Below are 23,721 nucleotides of genomic sequence, written 5' to 3'. Positions count from 1 at the left end.
ATGCATAACTCATTTTACATTCTGGCATTTAGGCCTATTGACTTCCAGCCTTTTTCACATTCTTATTATCACTATCTGCATATCCATGAGTATGCAATGATGGAGAACAAGCTTTTGGGGGGGTTTAAGAACCAGAACCAAGTGAACTGAGCATTACAGCTATAGTGAGCCCCTTTGTTAAAATACCTGGAGGTGTGGAATAATACACAAATTGTCATATTCACTCAGCATTACTTGATTTAATTCATAAATATCTCAATTACAATGTAGTAGAAATGAATTGCATTCAGGTGTGTTTTAGGCACTAAAACAGTCCAGTAGGCTACTTTATAGACAAACACATTTTTATATTACAATAATGAAGATTTCTGTGCCACCCCAGACTGGCCACCCCTATGACAACATCCTGGCTCCGCCACTGATGGGTAGAACTGAGTGAGGGTTTCATTTCAAGTACAGCACTGAAAAAAATTGTGGTCAATGGAAAGTCCCAACCACTGAAAAACAAAAACCTGCGTGTTGATGGAAAATGATATGTGTATGGTCTGCATGTCTGTGTGTGTGTTTAAGTGAAACGTGTGTCAGTGGTTATGTGGGTTTCACTAAAAAACACTCTTGCCTTCTTGTAGCCTACATTTCTCTGAATAATTGTGTATGCTAAATGTCTTGAAAGTACATGTGAGCAGTTAATTATATTCATGATGTTCCTTGTTTCAAACTGTTAAAGATATCTAAATTGACCTACAAATGAGGAATACCACAAGCAATTAATTTTAAGGAAGCAATAACCACACAGCAAAATCTCCAGTGTTGAAATCCTAGTGTTAAGGACTTTTAGAGTAAAGTGTTAAGGTTGTGGTGTTGAATTTTAGGGGATTAACACTAGCTAGTGTAAACAGCGCTCTCTGGCCGGTGTCAATACGGAGAATTACCCTTATTAACTCTGTTGAGTGTTATTAGTGACATCCGGGACATTTGCTCGTGTGCGCGCTTGACCCATCTGGAATATTTTTCAAAGACGCCATTTTCTTAGCGATGCGGAGCATATGAGGACGGAAAACAGCGAAATTAAGTGTTTAATCTTACTCACAATATGTGTTTTGTAATATCATATCGTTTTATAGCGATATTTACGATGTGTGTGCGCCTAAACGTTTTTTAAAGACATTTCTTCCACTCGCGAGGCGGACCAGACAAGGACGTTTCTTTTTAAAAGGGAAACGCCGAAAGTTAAGTGTTTTATCTCTTTTAAGTTATATGCATTTCACAACATCATATTGATTTATAGCGATATTTGTGTGATGTGTACACAAACTTTTTCTCAGAGAGATATTTTTCTTCACTCATGATGCGGAGAAGACGGGCAAATTGGTTTTATCATGGAAAACACCGAAAGTAAGTGTTTAACCTCATTTACATTTTGTATTTTATAAAATAATATTACTTTATGCTGTGCGCGCCTAAACGAACCTAAACGTTTCTCACAGATGCATTTGAATGGCTATGTATTGACGCGGACGTCACTTTTAACAGGGGAAACATAAGAAGTAAGTGTTTTACCTCATTTAAAATTTGTGTTTTATTACATCACATATTGATTAATAGCGATATTTATGTGTTGTGTGCTCCTAAACCTTTCTCAGAGAGACATTTTCTTTCACTGGCGATGCGGAGCAGACGGGGAAGTTGGTCTTCTCGAGGAAAACACTGAGTGAGTTAAATTGTTCGTTATTCAAAGTGATTTTGTGCCCTCACAAGTCTTGGAATATGGTACATGAGTCGCATAAACTACTTTAGACACTTTATTATCTTTTTTTTAAAGCATGAACGTGTTTTGTGTTCAGCAAATGTGAATCATATAGGTTTGGAATTACAATTTTAAGTTAACTGTTCCTTTAATATTGTTACAGATGGTTCATGCTGGTTTAACAGAAAAATCGAAAGGAGATGATGTGCTTGAAGAGTATGAAGCCACCAATACATTAAGTGGGATGAGAAGAGTTTACACATACCAGAGACATGAGTAAGCCGGCTCCTAAGCCACAATTGCATATTTTAAGATTATTGATTGTTATGCTTAATTTTCTTGATTATTAAACAATAATAATAAAGAGTCTGATCTCCTTCTAAAAATGTTTTGTAAAAAAACGCATCAAATGTAAGTTTTTGGTATGCTTGCATTGTCATTTATGTTCCGTCCCATTTATGTGCATTCATGTTGGTAGGAGTCCAACCACAAGTGAACAGTAAATGTTTACTTGTACTCATGCCTTTCCACAGATGCCATGTATGACAGTTTCTTCTGTTGATTATTCAAAATATCTATTTTTGTGTTCTTCTGAAGACAGAAGGTCCTACAGGTGTGGAAGCACATGAGTATAAATAAATGATGACAGAATTTTCAGTTTTGGGTTAACTATTCTTATATTGTAAGTGATACTTGTCCCTGACATTTCACCTGATAAATGGATGTGAAATAATCCTTTTTGTTTTTTCTCCTATTTTACAGGAGCACTTTTGTGATGCTGCAAGTGGGAGTTGGGTATCTTGCTTGGCTGAAAGCTGCAGAGAAACACATCTCGTCTTGCTGAAAACTACTCTTTACAAGGAGGTCCAAACACCATTAGCAGAGACTTTGTTCAGTGAGCATTAACATGCATTCTGCCTGGATGCTAATGAATGGGATGCTGTTGTCTAAACTGATAAATGTAAGCGTTATAAACCTCATGACATTAAGTGTACATATGGACCAAATAAGAATATGTATTTTCACTGATTTGCTTTGACATTATGATGTTTTAATTGTTGTAAGAACATGTTCTTTACATGCATTGAATGTGAAAACATTTTTCTCAGGGAAAAAGATTTACAATGTTTCAATTAAAAATTGTAAAAGTGTATTGTTTTGTGAGTTTATTTTTTTATATTTTTACCTGAACATTGGTGCAGTGTTCACCAGTTGAGGGAGTTAAATTCACTCTTTAAAATTTGCAGTGTATGTGTATGTTTTAATCTGCATTACCATTTTAAAATAAGTATTTACATTAAATCAACATTAAATAAATACACTGGGTGTATAGGATTAATCACCATAAAGTGTTAAACGTGTATACTTGCGAGTAATAATTTCTTACCACCATTAGTGTTTAAAATTAAACACTAACACAGTGTTGGTATAATAAACACTTTTGTCAGTGTTGTTTTAACACTAGCAAAGATGGACCTGTATGTTCACCCGGAAAGTGTTAATTTTAACACCCATGGTGACAAATCTCCCAACATATTTTTGCTGTGCAGAGAAGAGCTTATATACACAACTTCTGGAAGATGTTTGAAACTGATGTTTGATTGCTGACCTTATAATTATGCAATATTTTAAAATAAAGGGTCCAAAAGGGATTTTTGCAGCGATGCCATGGAAGAACCAATCTGCGTTCTTCAAAAAACCTATGGTACATTCTTAGAAGAACTAGTTTTAGTGTGAAAAATATTTTGATAATCTAAAGAAACTTTATTCCACTCTAAAGATTTTTTGGTGGAATTAAAAGATTTCATGGATATTAGAGGTTCTTCTTCATGAAAGCATACATGCCAATAAAGCACCTTTATTTTTACGTGTTGTTGGGTGCAAATGTCAGTAATCTCCATTAAAATGCTTCTGGTTTTTTTTTTTTAATTAGTCTTATATTATCAGAAAGACAATTTGCATGAAACATTTAATTGAATTTCGGTATTTCTTAGCATCTTCAAATCATAGTTTGTATGAACTTCACATGTTTTTCAGAATACTTAAACGTTCAGTGTATTCCTACGCCATTGTTTGAGGTTCTTACATCATGTTTTTAATCAAATGATTTCAGACAATACCATCTTTCTTTATAATGCACAGTAATTTATTAAAATGCTGATGTGAGAATCATTGCTTCTGGATTCAGTGCAGCAGGATGAAGGAGAGCAGAGAACAGCAGAGGAACAGGAAGCTCTGAGTGACGCTCTGAGCACCGTTACACAGGTAACCTGAACAACATGTGATGTTCCCATAAGATTCTAAAATCCGTCCAAGCTCCCGATCACAGGCAGGTTTCGATGCACATCCTTTGATAGCCTTTAAAGTTTCTATTAACATGTAAGAAAACACAAGTCAAGTGCCACACACAAAGTGGCCTACTGTATTCAAATAATTAAAAAGACCTTTGATTCAATTCATTGTATGTTACAGGTCAAAATTGCTAATAGGGAAATAACAGTTTATGAGAAGAAAACTCCTACATTCTTACCATTTGCTTTTGTAGTAAAGCATTGGTTTTCATCCCCCCAACAACTCATTACTTTTGAGCAGCCCACATCATCACAAGTGAAACATTTCTTTCCGTTGGGGTTATGAGAGGTTGAAGAAAATCCTGCAAGATTTGTAAATAAAATATTACATTGCAATCAAACAACATTTCCTCAGCTGCTGGATTAACATTCAACTGCACTAAATTAAAAAAAAAAAAAAACGGTGTAGTTATAGCACACAAAACTGCCCATTTTTCCAGATTTACTATATAATTCCATAGCATTCCAAAAAGTATCTTAATGCTTTTTAATGTATAAAACATAAATATATATATATTTTTATTTTCTACACAAATAATGTTTATCCTTTAGTATTCAGTAAAAAGTAATATCTTTTTCAACTGTCGTATACTTTGGTAATTTGGCACTTGGTTTTCACAGTCAAATGAAGAATGATACCTGTTGCCTTTTTTTGATTGCAAAATTTGGTGTTACAGCACTGGGCATAAAACATCTTTCTCCAGCAGCCTGTGCTAAAAGACCAGCTTTTACATTCATGTGGCATAGCACAGCTCCAAGAAAAGGTTTCCTTCAGGGGAGCTACATAAAAAAGGGAGAAGAATGAATGAGAAGAAAAGCAGAAACAAATTTGCACTGGAGTGATTTACACTGGAGTAAATATTTGGGTTTTGGAGTAAACATTTTATTTGTACTATAATTTAGTGAAACTTGGGGAAAAAAAGAAGAGAGAAAATATCTATAGTTTTAAATGGCCATCAATAGATGGATACCAGAATAGCAGCACTATACCGGTGTACTTGCTCCAACATGTAGCTTGTTTGTACTTTAGGCGAGTCGAGTTTCCGATCCTTACCCTTTCCTCTGTCAGGTTTCTATACCGTCCTATCACAACAAACAACGTCAAAAACAACAACAAAAAGGTAGCAGTATATAACTCTTAAATGGCAAAGTGAAATATGCTGGGTTGACAAGGTGTTTCATACACTCTCAGAGATAAAGGTACAAAAGCTGTCACTGGGGCGGTACCTTTTCAAAAGGCACAGTTTTGTACCTATTAGGTTCAAATATGTACACTTTAAGTACTAATGTGTACCTTTAAGGTACCAAAATGGACACTTTAGGTACAAACATGGACCTTTTGAAAAGGTACCGCCCCAGTGACAGCTTTTGTACCTTTATTTCTGAGAGTGTATGACATGCCTTGTAAAATTTTGAAATAACATATTACAATAATACACAGAACTTAAATTTATTTAAATGAACTAGTGAAGGCAAAAATAGTGAAAAACAAGAAATGGCAATCTATTTAAGATTAAAAAAAATTAAAATTTTTGTCCTAAACTCTTAATTTTAAAAGAATAAAACAAAACAAAACTTTGCCCGTAACAGTAAAAGTGCACTTCATCATACTGAACTTACCAAAGTAGTCTACTGTTTTTGTACTTGCACACTTGGTATGTTTACCATTACATGTTTTCTCTTTTGTACAAGTATCTCTTTGTTGATCCTGGCAATCATAACAGTTTAGAGAGAATCCTTAAATGACAAACAGACAGAGAGAGGCATTCAGTGTCATCTATTTACATCACAAAATATATTAAATATGCTGTATGTTTTCTGTACCTCCAGTTAGAAGAATGAAAAGAAGAACGATGGAGACTCGCAGATGCATCTTGAGACGGAACAAGAAAGAACAGACAATGTTTCATTTGCCTTTTATGTCTGCTCAAAACTGGGAGGGTTTTGCACACCAGTATCCCACATCAAAAACAAGCCACTGATGCTCAACCTCCTTCTACAATCAATTACATTTGTGATCATTTAGACAATAAACACTCTGCAGAAAAACCACGGCTCTGCAGCCAGTTGTAGCAGAAAAAGTGGTCAAAACCATCAAACCAGCTCACCTGACCTGCAGAAACCAGCGTGGTGGGCCTGGCCGGTTTATCAGAAAAGAGAAAATGATGATTTACTCGCTCTCACGTCTTTCCAAACCTGTGCGGTTTTCTTTAGTGGAACACAATATAGCAGAATGTTCATGCTGATCTTTTCCATCAAATTAACGTAAATGAACTCTGCCTTTCCCTCCGATTTAAAGTCTTCTGAACTCATATGATGGTTTAGTGTGAGAAACAGATAGGAATTCAATTCTTCATGATTGAGTTAGACTTGTACAATCTGTTCTACACATGAATCTACTGTATGACTTCAGAATACTTGGACTGTACTGCATGAGTCATATAATGCTTATATCCACACAAAAAGACCAGAAAATTTCAACAATTAAATAAATAGATGCAATGCATGCACTGTAACCGATTTCTGTAATTTGAACAGTATTTTACTGTATTATGTACAGTAAGATACTGTAAAATGTATATACAGTATTTTACTGTAAACTGCAAAGGATTATGGGAAAATGTATGGTCACTACAGTAAACTACTGTAAATTTACAGTAGTGAACTTGCCCGCGAAAAACTGACCAATGGCAAGGGAGATGTATTTTGTTTGCTGTTTGGTGGAAGCAGCGGTAAAAGGACAAAAGAGACACTTTGCACTGTTAACTAGACAAAAAGGTTAGTAGGCATATATTATTTCTGTTTTATGCAAAACTGAGATATTTTAAGATGTTTTAATTTATTAACAGCAAACTAACATCCATCGTGTCGTTTTTCATGTCGGAGTTGAGGCCTTTTTTTCTGACTGAAGGCCGGATTAACGCCGCCATAACAGTGATAGCATCGACTGGTGAGTAAATGAAGGTCACCTATATTAGCCAAAATAAACCTTATTAAACCGGGAAACACGTTTGTAGGTTTGGCTGCCCTTTAATGCAAGTTAGTTCATCTGGCGAGTCGTTAACGTTACTTAACCTTAACAACGAACTAACGTGAAATAATGTTACTGAGGTAAAGTGTGTAGGCAACACCACTGTTTCAATTCAGTGGAGATTTTAAACAGTATTTTCAAGTAATTCTTTTGTTTGTTCTTTTCAAATTTCTAGTCTAGATTTCGTCGACAACGTCGGAGGTGTATTTTGGATGAAGCCTCTTCTTGTGACTGGCATAGTTTCGATGATAACATCAACTGGTAAGTTAATAATGTCATTTAGCCGAAGTTAACGAACACAGAGAAGCATAATATCTTCTGTACACTGCCTCTTTATCGCAAGTGCAATTCTCTTCAAATACTATTTAAGTTAGAAACGCGTGTACCAATGTTGTATGTAACTTTAGAGACGGTCCCTATTCAGTGAGAGACGTAAAATAAAACCGCGAGCTAACATGAAATACTGAGGAAAACTGAGTTAAGAAATACCACTATAAAGTACATATTTTGTATTTTATTTTCAAGTTTGTGGTCTTGTGGTCATGTCGTCTGCATCGGAGGAGTATTGGAGTCTTTACCTGTGATTGACGTCGTAACAACAGGTGAGCTTTCATCTAATGTTACTAAAGTAGCCAGATTAGCCACGGGCTGTTCTCCACTAACTTACTTTATAAGAGAGGAACGGGCTAGCAATATATTAATATAGTAAGTTTTGCTTATAAATATAAAAAATGTGGTAACAATTTACAATAAGGTTCATTAGTTAACATTAACGTTAGTTAAAAACATTAATGAACAATACTTCTACAGCATTTATTAAGCTTAGCTAATGTTAATTTCAGCATTTACCAATGCATTATTAAAATCACAAGTTGTGTTTGTTAACATTAGTTAATGCACTGTGAACTAACATGGGATAAACAACAACTGTATTGTCATTAACTAAGTCAAGTCAAGTCACCTTTATTTATATAGCGCTTTTACAATACAGATTGTGTCAAAGCACTTAACAGTATCAAATTGGAGGATAGAGTGTCAGTAATGTATAATGATAAGATTAAACACTCAATTTTCAGTTAAAGGCATTTCATTATTGAATTCAGAGATGTCATTGTCTAGCTCAGTTTAGTTTAAATAGTATCTGTGCAATCAAATCGGCGATAATCGCTAGAAATTAAGTGTCCCCAACTGAGCAAGCCAGAGGCGACAGCGGCAAGGAACCAAAACTCCCTCTGTGACAGAATGGAGATAAAAACCGTGGGAGAAACCAGGCTCAGTCGGGGGGCCAGTTCTCCTCTGACCAGACGAAACCCGCAGTTCAAAAGTTTATATTTCTATTTTAATTTTGTTGCAATTTCTAACAATAGTAGTATTATGTAGTTAGGTATTTTAATTATTATAATTATTATATTTTAGTTATTTTGTTATTTTTGGTTGATATATCTCTGGGGGTCATCTGGGTGTCCTGGTCTCCGCTGACGATCAGGGCTGTAGACATCATCTCTTGGTGCTGATCCACCATCTGATCGGATACGGACTGAGAAACAGACTAGGAAAGAAACAGACAAATATTAGCGTAGATGCCATTCAACTTACGATGTAACGAGTACATCGTGTGTTATGGGGAGTGTTCCCGGTTCCGGTTGATCTAATTAATGCAGCCTAACAATCCTTTAACGGATTTGAATAATAGAAGCGTATTAATGTGTTATGTGTAAGCCAGGCTAAAGAGATGGGTCTTTAATCTAGATTTAAACTGACAGAGTGTGTCTGCCTCCCGAACAGTGTTAGGTAGACTGTTCCAGAGTTTGGGTGCTAAATAGGAATAGGACCTGCTGCCCGCAGTCGATTTTGATATTCTAGGTATTATCAAACGGCCAGAGTTTTGAGAACGCAGCGGACGTGGAGGACTATAATGCGATAAGAGCTCGCTCAAGTACTGAGGAGCTAAACCATTCAGGGCTTTATAAGTAATTAACAAGATTTTAAAATCTATCCGATGCTTGATGGGGAGCCAGTGCAGTGTTGACAGAACCGGGCTAATATGGTCATATTTCCTGGTTCTAGTAAGGACTCTAGCTGCTGCATTTTGGACTAACTGTAGTTTGTTGATCAAGCGTGCAGAACAACCACCTAATAAAGCATTACAATAGTCTAACCTTGAGGTCATAAACGCATGAATTAACATTTCTGCATTTGACGTTGAGAGCATTGGTCGCAATTTAGATATGCTTTTGAGATGAAAAAATGCAGTTTTACAGATGCTAGAAACATGGCTTTCAAATGACAGATTGCTATCGAACAGCACACCTAGGTTCCTGACTGATGAAGAAGAATTGACAGAGCAGCCGTCAAGTGTTAGATAATGTTCTAGGTTATTACATGTGGGGTTTTTAGGTCCGATAATTAACACCTCTGTTTTTTCAGAATTTAGCAGTAAAAAATTACTCATCATCCAGTTTTTTATATCGACTATGCATTCCGTTAGTTTCTCAATTTGGTGTGTTTCACCGGGCTGCGAAGAAATATAGAGCTGAGTATCATCAGCATAACAGTGAAAGCTAACACCATGTCTCCTGATAATATTTCCCAAGGGTAACATATAAAGCGTGAAAAGTAACGGCCCTAGTACTGAGCCTTGAGGTACTCCATACTGCACTTGTGATCGATATGATACCTCTTCATTCACTGCTACAAACTGATGGCGGTCAGATAAGTACGATTTGAACCATGCTAAGGCACTTCCACTAATGCCAACAAAGTTTTGTAGTCTATTCAAAAGAATGTTGTGGTCGATAGTGTCGAACGCAGCGCTAAGATCCAGTAGAACTAATAAAGAGATACAACCACGATCAGATGATAGAAGCAGGTCATTTGTAACTCTAATGAGAGCAGTCTCAGTACTATGATACGATCTAAATCCTGACTGGAATTCCTCACAGATATCATTTTTCTCTAGGAAGGAATATAATTGTGAGGATACTACCTTTTCTAGTATCTTTGACAGAAAAGGGAGATTTGAGATCGGTCTGTAATTAACTAGATCTTTGGGGTCAAGTTGTGGTTTTTTAATGAGAGGCTTAATAACAGCCAATTTGAAGGTTTTGGGGACATATCCTAATGACAATGATGAATTAATAATAGCCAAAAGAGGATCTATGACTTCTGGAAGCAGCTCTTTTAGTAGTTTAGATGGAATCGGGTCTAACATACATGTTGTTGGTTTAGATGATTTAACAAGTTTATACAATTCTTCCTCTCCCACAGTAGAGAATGAATGAAATTGTTCCTCAGGGGTCTATAGTGCGCTATCTGATGCGATACTGTAGCTGACGGCTGCAAGGATACAATTTTATCTCTGATAGTATCGATCTTGGAAGTGAAGTAGTTCATAAAGTCATTACTGCTATGCTCTTGGGAAATGCCAACACCTGTTGATGCTTGATTTTTCGTTAATTTAGTTACTGTATTGAATAAATACCGAGGGTTATGTTTGTTTTCTTCTAGAAGAGACAAAAGTAATCAGATCTAGCAGTTTTAATGCTTTTCTGTAGGATGGGGTACTTTCCGCCAAGCTAAACGAAATACCTCTAATTTAGTTTTCCTCCAGCTGCGCTCCATTTTCCGGGCTGCTCTCTTTAGGGCGGGTGTGCTCATTATACCACGGTGTTGGACTCTTATCCTTAATCTTCCTTAAGCGTAAAGGAGCAACTGCATCTAAAGTGCTAGAAAAGAGAGAGTCCATAGTTCCTGTTACATCATCAAGTTGTTCTGAGCTATTGGATATGCTGAGGAACTGAGATAAGTCAGGAAGATTATTTATAAAGCAGTCTTTTGTGGTAGAAGTGATGGTTCTACCATATTTGTAACAAGAAGTTGGCTTTACAGCTTTAGCTATATGGAATATACAGGAGACTAGATAATGATCTGAGATATCATCGCTCTGCTGTAAAATTTCAACGCCACTGACATCAATTCCATGTGACAGTATTAAATCTAGAGTATGATTTCGACAATGAGTAGGTCCTGACACGTGTTGTTTAACACCAATTGAGTTTAGAATGTCTATAAATGCTGATCCCAACGAATCTCTTTCATTATCAACATGGATATTAAAATCACCAACGATTAGGACTTTATCTGCAGTCAGCACTAACTCCGATAGAAGATCAGAAAATTCTTTAATAAAGTCTGTATGGTGCCCTGCTGGCCTGTATACAGTAGCCAGTACAAACATCACAGGGGATTTATCATTAACACTTGTTTCTTTGGATAACGTTATATGAAGCACCATTACTTGAAGAATTATACTTGAAACCCGACCTCTGAGAGATACTGAAAATATTTCTATAAATTGTAGCAACACCTCCCCCTTTACCTTTTGGACGCGGTTCATGTTTGTAACAGTAATCTTGGGGTGTAGACTCATTTAAAGTAATGTAATCATCTTGTTTTAGCCAGGTTTCTGTCAGACAAAGCACATCTAGTTTATGGTCAGTGAACATATCGTTTACAAAAAGTGCTTTTGAAGAATGGGATCTAATATTTAATAAGCCAAGCTTTATCATGTGTTTATCTGTATTATATCGGTTTTTTATTTGTTGAACATCAATTAAATTGTTACTATTACTTTGGTTTGGATGTTTTCTGTATTTTCTAGTTCGGGGAACAGACACAGTCTCTATAGAGTGATATCTAGGTGAAAAAGATTCTATGTGCTGAGAGTTAACTGACTTTGGTGACGTGAGGCGGCTAGCAGACGATCGGTTTAGCCAGTCTGTCTGCTTCCTGACCTGGGCTCCAGTTAGTCAAGTACAAACTCTAAGACTATGTGCCATATTTCTAGAGAGAAGAGCGGCACCACCCCAGGAGGGATGAACACCATCTCTTTTCAACAGGTCAGGTCTGCCCCAAAAATTCTTCCAATTGTCTATAAAGCCTATGTTATTTTGCGGGCACCACTTAGACATCCAGCCATTAAGTGACGACAGTCTGCTATGAATCTCATCGCCACGGTAAGCAGGGAGCGGACCAGAGCATATTACAGTGTCTGACATCGTACTTGCAAGTTCACACACCTCTTTAACATTATTTTTGGTGATCTCCGACTGGCGAAGTCGAACATCATTTGCGCCGACATGGATAACAATCTTACTGAATTTACGTTTAGCATTAGTCAGCACTTTTAAATTTGCCAAGATGTCAGGCGCTCTGGTAAACAATGGACTATGGTGGCTGGTGTCTCTATTTTCACGTTCCGTACAATAGAATCGCCAATAACTAGAGCACTTTCGTCAGGTTTCTCAGTGGTTGCTTCACTGAGTGGGGAGAACCTGTTTGATGTTCTGATCGGAACGGAAGAGTTGTGTTTTGACCCGCGACTATGCCGCCTCACTGTCACCCAGTTGCCCTGCTGCACGGGCTCAACCGAAACCGAACAATGTACAGGACTCCCTGAGCTAGTCGCATCCAAAGCAGTATCTACAGCCCTCACATTCTTACTGTCCTCAACTCAGGGGCGGATCTACCGGGGTGGCACGGGGTGGCAACTGCCACCCTAAGAAAAAGCTGTGCCACCCCACCTGCCACCCCAGAATTATCACAGAATAAAATATAAATGTAAGCAGTGCTTCAAGTGCTACTTTTCAGCCGCGGCGATGACAGCCTAACGGAAAATAATGGCAAAAAACAAACAAACAATTCTTTCACTAAACTGTGCACGATGGTTGCACGTGCAAGCAGCGCGCCCAGTGTAGTCGGCTTCATTAACAAATGACTCTTATGAACCGGTTCTTTTTGAGTCGAAAACACAAAGCGCGGCCCATACGAATTGTTTTTGCATTTGTTCGTGAATCAGATACTGATTCTCGGTTTATTCAGAAGTCCTCTGAGAAATCTAATCCCGTCCGGATGTGTCTGAGATAAGTGAGATTCATCCCGTAATTGTTTGGTGATCGATTCTCCGACCGCTCGCTCCACTTTCATCATGGATATATAGAGACCTTTCTGCCATATCGGACGAAACAATAACATGAAATCAATAAGAAGATGCAGATCACGAAAACTAATAGCAGAGTTAGGTAAGAATATTGTATTGACGTTTTCTCGATTGTTAACATAATATAGGCTAACTGATTTTAGTTGGTCCATTTTCCCAAACCATTAATTCAGTTCTCAAAACAAAGACTCGTTTCTCAAAAAGTTTAACAATGATTAAGTTAAACATTAGGTAACTGATTACACCAATTAGAATCTCTGCATCCCAACAACGGAGAGAGGAGAGAGCTGAATGAATAATATACATGGGTTTTACACATTCAGTATAATTACAGTACAGTACCAGTACATTATTTGATGGAAATTTCCATATTCTACATGTTGTACACCTTCAAACGTGTGACTGTCAAATTTTATTTGTAATAATTTTTTATGTGTGGCTACTGCATGTTTTCAGAACTGAGAAATGACTGCCTATAGCTAGTCTTGTGTCAGGAGACCAGGAAACTGCTGTATACTGTAATGAAATTTGACCAAATGTACAGTGGATGCTGAATTTACTTATTTTTATTTTGTTCATATACAATTCTTTGGTATTTGAACTTTTCTAGTGTTTTTCATCTACTGCAAGATTACTTTACAATAGTAAAATGAAAATGATCTGTTCCCCAAAGTTCATTGCTGAATTATTATTATCTGTAATTTAATTTATGTTGTACAGTGAGGAAAATAAGTATTTGAACACCCTGCTATTTTGCAAGTTCTCCCACTTAGAAATCATGGAGGGGTCTGAAATTGTCATCGTAGGTGCATGTCCACTGTGAGAGACATAATCTAAAAAAAAAAATCCAGAAATCACAATGTATGATTTTTTAACTATTTATTTGTACGATACAGCTGCAAATAAGTATTTGAACACCTGAGAAAATCAATGTTAATATTTGGTACAGTAGCCTTTGTTTGCAATTACAGCGGTCAAACGTTTCCTGTAGTTTTCACCAGGTTTGCACACACTGCAGGAGGATTTTGGCCCACCTCCACACAGATCTTCTCTAGATCAGTCAGGTTTCTGGCCTGTCGCTGAGAAACACGGAGTTTGAGCTCCTCCAAAGATTCTCTATTGGGTTTAGGTCTGGAGACTGGCTCGGCCACGCCAGAACCTTGATATGCTTCTTACAGAGCCACTCCTTGGTTATCCTGGCTGTGTGCTTCGGGTCATTGTCATGTTGGAAGACCCAGCCTCGACCCATCTTCAATGCTCTAACTGAGGGAAGGAGGTTGTTCCCTAAAATCTCGCAATACATGGCCCCGGTCATCCTCTCCTTAATACAGTGCAGTCGCCCTGTCCCATGTGCAGAAAAACACCCCCAAAGCATGATGCTACCACCCCCATGCTTCACAGTAGGGATGGTGTTCTTGGGATGGTACTCATCATTAACAAGTTTAGTGGAATTATGACCAAAAAGTTCTATTTTGGTCTCATCTGACCACATGACTTTCTCCCATGACTCCTCTGGATCATCCAAATGGTCATTGGCAAACTTAAGTCGGTCCTGGACATGTGCTGGTTTAAGCAGGGGAACCTTCCGTGCCATGCATGATTTCAAACCATGACGTCTTAGTGTATTACCAACAGTAACCTTGGAAACGGTGGTCCCAGCTCTTTTCAGGTCATTGACCAGCTCCTCCCGTGTAGTTCTGGGCTGATTTCTCACCTTTCTTAGGATCATTGAGACCCCACGAGGTGAGATCTTGCATGGAGTCCCAGTCCGAGGGAGATTGACAGTCATGTTTAGCTTCTTCCATTTTCTAATGATTGCTCCAACAGTGGACCTTTTTCACCAAGCTGCTTGGCAATTTCCCGTAGCCCTTTCCAGCCTTGTGGAGGTGTACAATTTTGTCTCTAGTGTCTTTGGACAGCTCTTTGGTCTTGGCCATGTTAGTAGTTGGATTCTTACTGATTGTATGGGGTGGACAGGTGTCTTTATGCAGCTAACGACCTCAAACAGGTGCATCTAATTTAGGATAATAAATGGAGTGGAGGTGGACATTTTAAAGGCAGACTAACAGGTCTTTGAGGGTCAGAATTCTAGCTGATAGACAGGTGTTCAAATACTTATTTGCAGCTGTATCATACAAATAAATAGTTAAAAAATCATACATTGTGATTTCTGGATTTTTTTTTTAGATTATGTCTCTCACAGTGGACATGCACCTACGATGACAATTTCAGACCCCTCCATGATTTCTAAGTGGGAGAACTTGCAAAATAGCAGGGTGTTCAAATACTTATTTTCCTCACTGTATACTGTAATAGACATTGAGCTGCAATAATAATTCCTGAATCCTAAGAGTTTTTTAAGTGTTATTGATCTCATGAGTTTTCACTGGGCAGGAAAGTCATCTGTGTATTTGAATTGTGTGTAAGTATTTAAGAATACCTGTAATAACTAGATTGAAACGTTTGATAGACACATTTATGCTGGCTTGTCTTAAATTTTTGTTTAAGAAACATAAATAGTTTGGTCAGTTAGATGTTCTAGGTGTTTGCTAAAGTGTTGCTAGGATGTTCTGGGTGGTTGCTAGGCTCTTGCAGTTGTTGGGGTGTTGCTAGACTATTTATAGTGTGTTCTGGGTGATTACAGACATTCCCACCTTTGGTAATAACAGAAAATCAAACATTGTTTTCAAAACTGATCCAGTTGCAATGCTTTGATATTGTTGTATTTCTTTCTAATGTTAGAAAATTCAGAAGTGTTACTCTTAAACTTGCACTAAAACATGATTTATACCATCTAAGTAGCCTATGTAATATTAATAGAACTGCATGTCTTCTTTAGTGATACAAGCTCAGAAACATTTAGAACCTGTTGAAGTTTTTTATATTGTGTATTGAATTTGTGCCATGATGGATATTGAAAAATTTTCATTTTAAACAGTATAGATGATTACTTAATGGTAATGCAATATTTGTGAACAACTGTGCATGACAGACAATCAATCCCCAAAAACTATGGATGGGGGCTTGCTTTGGTGTTGCCACCCCTCATAGACCCCGTGCCACCCCTTTGCCACCCTAAAAATTATTTTCTAGATCCGCCCCTGCCTCAATTAAAGTTTGGATGCGTGTCTCTAGTTCTAAAACCTTCTCTGTCAGCCTAACTATTTCCCTGCATTTATCACATGTGAATCCCTCGCTGCTGACAGAGACAGATAAACTATACATGTGGCAAACAGTGCAAACAACAATAGCAGGAGAAGAAGCCATTACTCACCGTGATTGATGAATGATACCAACTTAACTTACCACTTACCACTGTTGTTTGATGAGCTCGTGAAAAACGGAGCGAGGAAAAAATAAAATAATAATACGCGAATAGAATGCAAATGGAACCGCGGTGACAAGCTAACGGGCTAACAAGCTGCACTCGCGGTTTTTAAAGGCGAACGATCAAATTAGTTAGATTAGTTTGAAAGATAACACCAGAAATATGGTGGGAATTAAGTTATATATTATCACTTTAGACAAAAGGGATTGAAAGTAAGGTAGAGATTCAATAAAAAGCGAAGGTACACGGAGCTACAAACACAAACCTCTCAGCAGCACAACAGCACAACTTTGTTAACTAACATTAACAAAGATTAATAAATAGTGTAATAAATGCATTGTTCATTGTTTGTTCATGTTAGTTAATACATTAACAAATGTATTATATAAATTAATACGTTAACAAATGACACCTTATTGTAAAGTGTTACCAAAAAAGTTAATTTTATTCAAAATGTTTGTATTACTGTACGGTAGATTTTTTCTGATCATAAACTATAGTAACACTAAAAGGGTGTTGTGACTCAAAAACAGGATCCTGAATATGAGGCAGAATCATCGTACAGCCAGCTGTCCGTTTTACAGAAATGCAGAATTAGGTAACCCAAAATACATTTTGTTTTACATTGCATTTACATTCATGCATTTGCCAGATGCTTTTAGCCAAAGCAAGTTATATTGTATTTAATGTAGGGGAGCACGGGACACAACCTAACACTGACTTTATTAGCATGTGTAAATCCACGTGGGGTTCAGAGTATAATTTTTTTATACACTTTAATTTCACACTTGTCTAGTACAAATATGTTGCGTTGTTTCATAATTACAGGTGTATGTTTTTCGTTATTTATCTCAAAAGAATGGAAGTGACAACATAGTAGGTGGGGTACATTGTAACATGTGAGGGCATGTTGTAACATAACCATATGACAGCTTAAAATATTATCAGAGCTAATGAAAAATATACAAGACAAACTAAAATATTTTGTTAATAAAATAAAATCATTAACTTTTTCAAATAAAATAATGGCGTTTTTAAGAATTAAAATAATTTAATTTTGAGTTTGACAATGAACACATTGCAACCATGCTTGGGACGGCCCTGATCGCAACACACAGCTACATATACAGTGTAGTTCAAAACAGTGCTAAATGAAGAAACACATTCAGAAATTCAGAAATGATACACTCCCTCCCTCCACACACAGCTGTCATAGGACACAGGACACGAGACAAAATGCTTTACATTTCTTGAAATAACAATTTCTGAACATTAAACATTGATTCTCAGTCTTTATTCACCTGCTTCTTGTGGTTTCTCATTGAAACTCATAAAAGTAAATGGTGTAAATTGCATTGCTAATGTCATAGAATAGCATAGTTTAATAATAGCTGGGCACATTGTAACACAGTGATATAACGTTCCCCATCTGTGCAACTGGAATTTAAAACTGGTTAGTATCTTCTGCTAGTTATCGAAGCATTATAAAACTATCTAAACTGATAACAGATTGGAGATTAAAATAATAGCAGATTTGTCTAATTTTAAATGAGTACTAAAAACTGAGATGACAATTTACTTCAGCCAGAAATGTACTTCTGCTTTGGTAGAATAAATATTCAGCGACATCTTTAAAAGATTTTTGAATTTTGGTGCACTTTATTCTCTATATAGTGTTGATATGGCAGTAGTAAATACTGTAAATTTGTATTTGTACAGTATTTGGTTATGCTAGCATGTGTGGAAATATTTAAACCGTGTGTTACAACTTACCCCATGTTAGTTTGTGCCCTGCGCTCCCCTACACATTTTATTAAGTTATTAATTCCCTGGGAATCAAACAGGGGCGGGCGCTAGGGGTGTGTGCGCATCAAGATTGAGTTTTCATGCGCATTAAAATTATTTCTATTGAACCAGCACTTAAACAGCAAAATGCAGCTGCTTCAGGTATCTTTAACTAACTGTAGCCTATAAATTCATAATACCGATATCCCCATCTGACAAAATTAGATTACTGTTACTGTAAAGCAACAAATATAGATTTTTAATTATGGTATTATAAGCACAGATTTTCTAGGACACACACATTTAGAAATGACTAGATTATATGAACAGATAGCATTTAGCATGGTCTGTGGCAGACTTTACTAAGTGTCAGGGCAACAAAATTCAATAAATGAGAAGTTAATATTAAGTGATTTAAATAGTGAAGAAAATATTGTCTTTTTTTCGCAAAAACAGTTCTAAACAAAGCCATGTTGTGCGTCTCTGCACACAACAGTGTTTCATTACTGAAAGAATTTACCTTTTTTGAATGCCTTGAATCAGAGATTCACTGATCCATTCATAAAAACAGTTTCTTTGTTCCTGAAAGAATCAGCAGTTTTTAATGAATAGATTGAATAAATGACTCAGTGGCTCAGTCATTAAGACTACTGGTAATTTTAGTCTCATTTTTAAAAGTATCATTCTATTTTTTTTTTTCTATCATTACATATTTTTGTGTTTATATTTAAAACATTAATTTCATAATATTATTTATGCAATTTGTAAGTGCAAATTATAATTAATTACACTTGTCGCTTAAAAAATAAAAATAAAAATTAAGCCACTTAGCCAATGTAACTTTTCAGCATAGCCTGTTTTATTTGACTTGTATCCCGTGTATTCTGATACATAAATTAACGTCTCTGGGCTAAGGCCCGTATATCCACTCACCCTAGAACCGCCCCTGGAATCAAACCCATTAATTCAGCATTCTAGCACTTTGCTCTACTGATTGAGAATGCATTGTAAAAAATGGAGCTTTAATAATTTGAATGTGATGGATTATCAACTAATTATGTACCTTCCTTTGTAGGTGCGTTCAGATGTAGTATATAAGGTTTTGTTAACATCAAAGTGCATACAGCACCATGTTTGACAGTTGAGGCAAATTCTGTAAACACTGCTTTGAAAAATAATGCTTTTTTCTTTCTTGTGCTTGCAGGTTCATTCAGATCTTTGTGGCACCAAATGCATTGAAAGTAACAGGTCAGCTGGCATTCTGGAAAGAGGGTGCAAAGAAAAAGGATCTGCCTGAATCCCATCCTGCTGTTTCTCATCGGAGAGCTTGTCAACTTTGACTGTCAAAATTACTGAAATTTAACATAACACAAACTCATTTTTACTGTTACTATTATTTGATTTTTATTAATACTACCAGTCAAAAGTTTTTGAACGGTAAGATTTTTAATGTTTTTAAAGAAGCCTCTTCTGCTCACCAAGCCTGCATTTATTTGATCCAAAGTACAGCAAAAACAGTACAATTTTGAAATATTTTTACTATTTAAAATAAATGTTTTCTATTTGAATATATTTTAAAATGTAATTTATTCCTGTCATCAAAGCTGATTTTTTAACATCATTACTCCAGTCTACAGTGTCACATGATCCTTCAGAAATTATTCTAATATTCTGATTTGCTGCTCAAAAAAACTATTATTATTATTATGTTGAAAACAGCTGAATCTAATTTTTCAGGTTTCCTTGATGAATAGAAAGTTCAGAACAGCATTTATCTGAAATAGAAATATTTTGTAACATTATAAATGTCTTTATCTTCAGTTTTGATCAATTTAAACCATCCTTGTTAAATAAAAGTAGTAATTTGTATAATCCCCCACCCCCATTTTGTAATGTTACAAAATCTTTTATTTCAGATAAATGTTGATCTTTGGATCTTTCTATTCATCAAAGAATCCTGAAAAAATTTACTCAACTGTTATGATGATGATGATAATAATAATAATAATAAATGTTTATCAGTATATTAGAATGATTTCTGAAGGATCATGTGACACTGGAGACTGGAGTAATGATGCTGAAAATTTAGCTTTGATCACAGAAATAAATTACATTTTAAAATATATTCAAATAGAAAGCTGTTATTTTAAATAGTAAAAACATTTCACAGTATTACTGCTTTTGCAGTAAATAAATGCAGGCTTGGTGAGCAGAAGAGAATTCTTTAAACTTTTGACTGTTAGTGTACTTACTTGTTTTTGCTTTTTAGTATGTGTATGTTTTGCCATGATACAAAGTGCCCAGGGGACTGTTGTGATGCCCTTTGTTCAGCTAGTTCACCCTAGAGATCAAGACTTGTAATTTGTACTTTTAAAAAGAAAATGTTCAACAATTAAAAAGAATATTATCAGAGCTAATTCTCATGAGTTATTGTGATTTTTATGGGGTTGGGGTGGTAAAAATTATGGATTACAGTGCTGTGCCACAATTTGATTGTTTTTTGCAGGTAAAAAATGTTTAAACTACATGAAAATAAACACTACAGCACTGTTACTTTAAATGAAAATACGATAAAAATACTGTAAATGTAAATACAGTAATACCGTAAATGCAAATACAGTAAAGTTACAGTAAAGCTGCCAGTAAAATACTGTAAAATTTACAGCATTTACAGTGTGATCAACCGTTGCCCTCTGCTGGATACACTGAAAATCTAATTTCTCATGGCTTAAAGAACACTATACCATCCATCCGAAATTCTATGTGATATTAGTAATTTTCAAAACGATTTAGGGTCAGATAGGGTGGATAGTATGCACATTGAGACACAGGGAATGACTTTAAATTAAATGTTACAGGAATAAAATAGGATATAAGTAATTTGCAAGATAAAAGTTATTCATGGGAGCAGCTGCATTTTCCTGAATAAAGAGTGAGTCTGTCAAAGTTGTATTCAAAAATGTGGAGAAGGCATGACAAATTAGCAAATACAATTTGGGATTTAAACACACACATTTAGATATATATCATGCAATCCCAGTGATAAAAGCCTTTGCAGCTCCAAAAACTGTAATGTTTACTATAATGATTTTGCACAAACAATGACACGTTATTGCACAAGCAGCAGCTGATTTGTGGTCATGCAAGTGTCTCTGTGTATTGTCTTGTATATATTTTTATAGTTCACTTTGCACAGTGTCTTGCTGAGAATGGTGTGCTTTTCTGTTTTGCAAAGGAAAAACGTTGACTGACTCTTTCTCATTTAACAACCAAAAGCAAATTTTCATAGCATGAGGATAAATAATGATCGCAAAACTAGTCTAAACGTTTCATGCAACCAGCCCCAGGACTGCAACACTGGGTCTTCATGAATGAATGAATGAGGCATTTATATAGTGCTTTATTGTGTATAGCTGTACACCCAAAGCGCTTTACAATCATGTGGGGGGTCTCTCCTCAACCACCACCAGAGTGCAGCATCCACTTGGATGATGCGACGGCAGCCACAGTACAACGGTGCCAGTGCGCTCACCACACACCAGCTACAGGTGGAGAGGAGAGAGAGATAGAGCCAATCAAGTGGATGGGGATTATTAGGAGGCCATGATTGATAAGGGCCAGTGGAGGGAATCTGGCCAGGACATTTTTGTTGGATTTAAATTTTTTATTTATTTGTATAATACATGATGATGAACCATGCTTGTTCTTTTTTTTTTTTCAAAATTGTTAAATAAAAAATTGTTTTAGACCCCACTGGGTAACACTTTAGAATACTGTTCCATCATTAATGAATAACTACACAAGAACACATGAGAAATGCAATATTAGCACTCTAGTAACTAACTAACAAGCAACTATTAGTAAGTAATAGTGCTTAGTCGAATGTGGTAGTTCACTATTAGCTAATCAGTAACTATTATTTTTTTCCATACCGCCCCAAGAACTACTAAGAACTACTGCATACAGGTTGATAATTAATATGAATAACACATAATGTATAATTCATTCTAAAGTGAAGATCATGATAACTCCCTAGTAATGACTGAAATCATTGTACGCTTTTGAGGTTTTTGTAAAGTATTGAATAGTAATTATTCGGGTGTTACTACATCCTTCTAAAGGAGAGCGGGGACGGTTGCAACATGACTTATTCCTCCGATCAGGAATGAGCTAGAGTGATGATACTCATACTGCACATGCTTAGTTAGCCCCTCCCCCGATCTGAAAGAAATCAGCCATTTGTGACCATTCCTTCAGGGAAAAGCTAATTTTGAGGTAAAAAAAAGTATTTTTTTTTTAATGTTCAGAATAATTTTAATGTGAAGCATTATTCATTCATATAATTTAAATCAGTGTTTTTTTTAAGCTTCTAATAGGCATAGCTATCAAGTGTTAAAGCTATTGTATCTAGCTAGTATAGTAAGTTTCATCATGGCTGACAGAGTGGGGGCAACTGTCCCTTATCACACTTATCACACTGTCCCTTATCACCCTTATCACAACATTGATGTAAAAGCTTGTCATATTAACATAATACAATTATGGATTAATAAATAACCCTTTCAATACCCAGGTATCCCTCCTTTTTTTAAGTAAATACTCTCAAACTAGGCCACAGTGTAGTCTGTCATTTTTCTTTGTTTACAGTATGCCACGAGCCACGAGAGAGGAAACGCACAACAGATAGGGGTGTCCCTCTATCTGTTCTGAAGTCAGCAGCAAATATAGTGAAGGATGAACTCATTTATTTCTCTCTAAACCTCTCTCTGTCACACACGCATACACTATCTTACACACAGATACAGACACACACACACACACACACACACACACACGCATTCACACACACACACACACACACAGTTCAGTTCAGGAGTTCACAGAAGTAGTTCAGTAAATTTTCAGTCTAGATTTTCATTAAAAATATTTTGTTGGTCAAATTTTTTGTAGGCCTAATAATTAACCAAAACGTGATTGTTACTTGTTCTTTTACTAGTCTTTGTATTTTTATGGCCAATTTAACAAATTCAACAATTTAACCAATATACATTTTGTATGTTCACAAATAAAATAAAGAAATTGCAATATGTTGTTATATAATGTTTCTTTATTATTACATTTTAATAAGTGTTGCAACTGTCCCTGTGGACTGTTGCAACCATCCCCTGCTAGGGGTCAGTTGCAACATTTCACTTTGTCTGTTCAAGTTTAAAGGAACACTCCACTTTTTTTGGAAATAGGCTCATTCTCCAACTCCCCCAGAGTTAATAAGTTGAGTTTTACCGTTTTTGAATCCATTCAGCTGATCTCTGGATCTAGCGATAGCACTTTTAGCATAGCTTAGCATAGATCATTGAATCCGATTAGACCAGTAGCATCGCGTTCAAAAATGACCAAAGAGTTTCGATATTTGTCCTATTTAAAACTTGACTCTTCTGTAGTTATATAGTGTACTAAGACCGGCGGAAAATGAAAAGTTGC

At 36.1% G+C, this 23,721-nt stretch overlaps 1 protein-coding gene and 2 long non-coding RNA genes across 6 annotated transcripts; 2 read left to right on the top strand and 1 right to left on the bottom strand.

Annotated features, from left to right (window-relative positions):
• The first annotated feature begins 978 nt into the window (after positions 1 to 978).
• On the top strand, positions 979 to 2,898 carry LOC131529067 (uncharacterized). Its single transcript, XR_009267995.1, has 5 exons — positions 979 to 1,395; positions 1,488 to 1,547; positions 1,644 to 1,711; positions 1,911 to 2,023; positions 2,510 to 2,898. It is a non-coding gene; the product is annotated as an uncharacterized LOC131529067 (long non-coding RNA).
• Positions 2,899 to 3,871: 973 nt separating this feature from the next.
• On the bottom strand, positions 3,872 to 6,527 carry si:dkey-102g19.3 (uncharacterized protein LOC566752 homolog). 2 transcript variants are annotated; one of them, XM_058758851.1, is made up of 7 exons: positions 6,207 to 6,527; positions 5,923 to 5,971; positions 5,719 to 5,835; positions 5,089 to 5,181; positions 4,738 to 4,878; positions 4,278 to 4,400; positions 3,872 to 4,116 (listed from the first exon to the last, which is right to left on the bottom strand). In XM_058758851.1, the coding sequence occupies exons 2-7, from the start codon at positions 5,969 to 5,971 to the stop codon at positions 3,932 to 3,934; spliced, it is 708 nt and encodes a 235-aa protein (XP_058614834.1). In that variant the 5' UTR covers positions 6,207 to 6,527; the 3' UTR covers positions 3,872 to 3,931. The 2 variants fall into 2 exon arrangements, with proteins under 2 accessions (XP_058614834.1, XP_058614833.1); XM_058758850.1 differs by lacking the exon at positions 6,207 to 6,527 and having other exon boundaries at positions 5,923 to 6,124.
• A 104-nt stretch (positions 6,528 to 6,631) lies between these two features.
• LOC131528491 (uncharacterized) lies at positions 6,632 to 19,825 on the top strand. 3 transcript variants are annotated; one of them, XR_009267857.1, is made up of 6 exons: positions 6,632 to 6,876; positions 6,948 to 7,048; positions 7,305 to 7,390; positions 7,655 to 7,731; positions 16,989 to 17,053; positions 19,445 to 19,825. It is a non-coding gene; the product is annotated as an uncharacterized LOC131528491 (long non-coding RNA). The 3 variants fall into 3 exon arrangements; XR_009267856.1 differs by having other exon boundaries at positions 6,637 to 7,048; positions 19,445 to 19,824; XR_009267858.1 differs by lacking the exon at positions 16,989 to 17,053 and having other exon boundaries at positions 6,641 to 7,048; positions 19,445 to 19,821.
• Positions 19,826 to 23,721: the final 3,896 nt, after the last annotated feature.

Source organism: Onychostoma macrolepis, chromosome 21 (assembly GCF_012432095.1).
Source record: "Onychostoma macrolepis isolate SWU-2019 chromosome 21, ASM1243209v1, whole genome shotgun sequence".
NCBI lineage: Eukaryota > Metazoa > Chordata > Actinopteri > Cypriniformes > Cyprinidae > Onychostoma > Onychostoma macrolepis.
The sequence above is the reverse complement of the archived record's forward strand: the minus strand, read 5'-3'. Positions and strand labels throughout refer to the sequence as shown.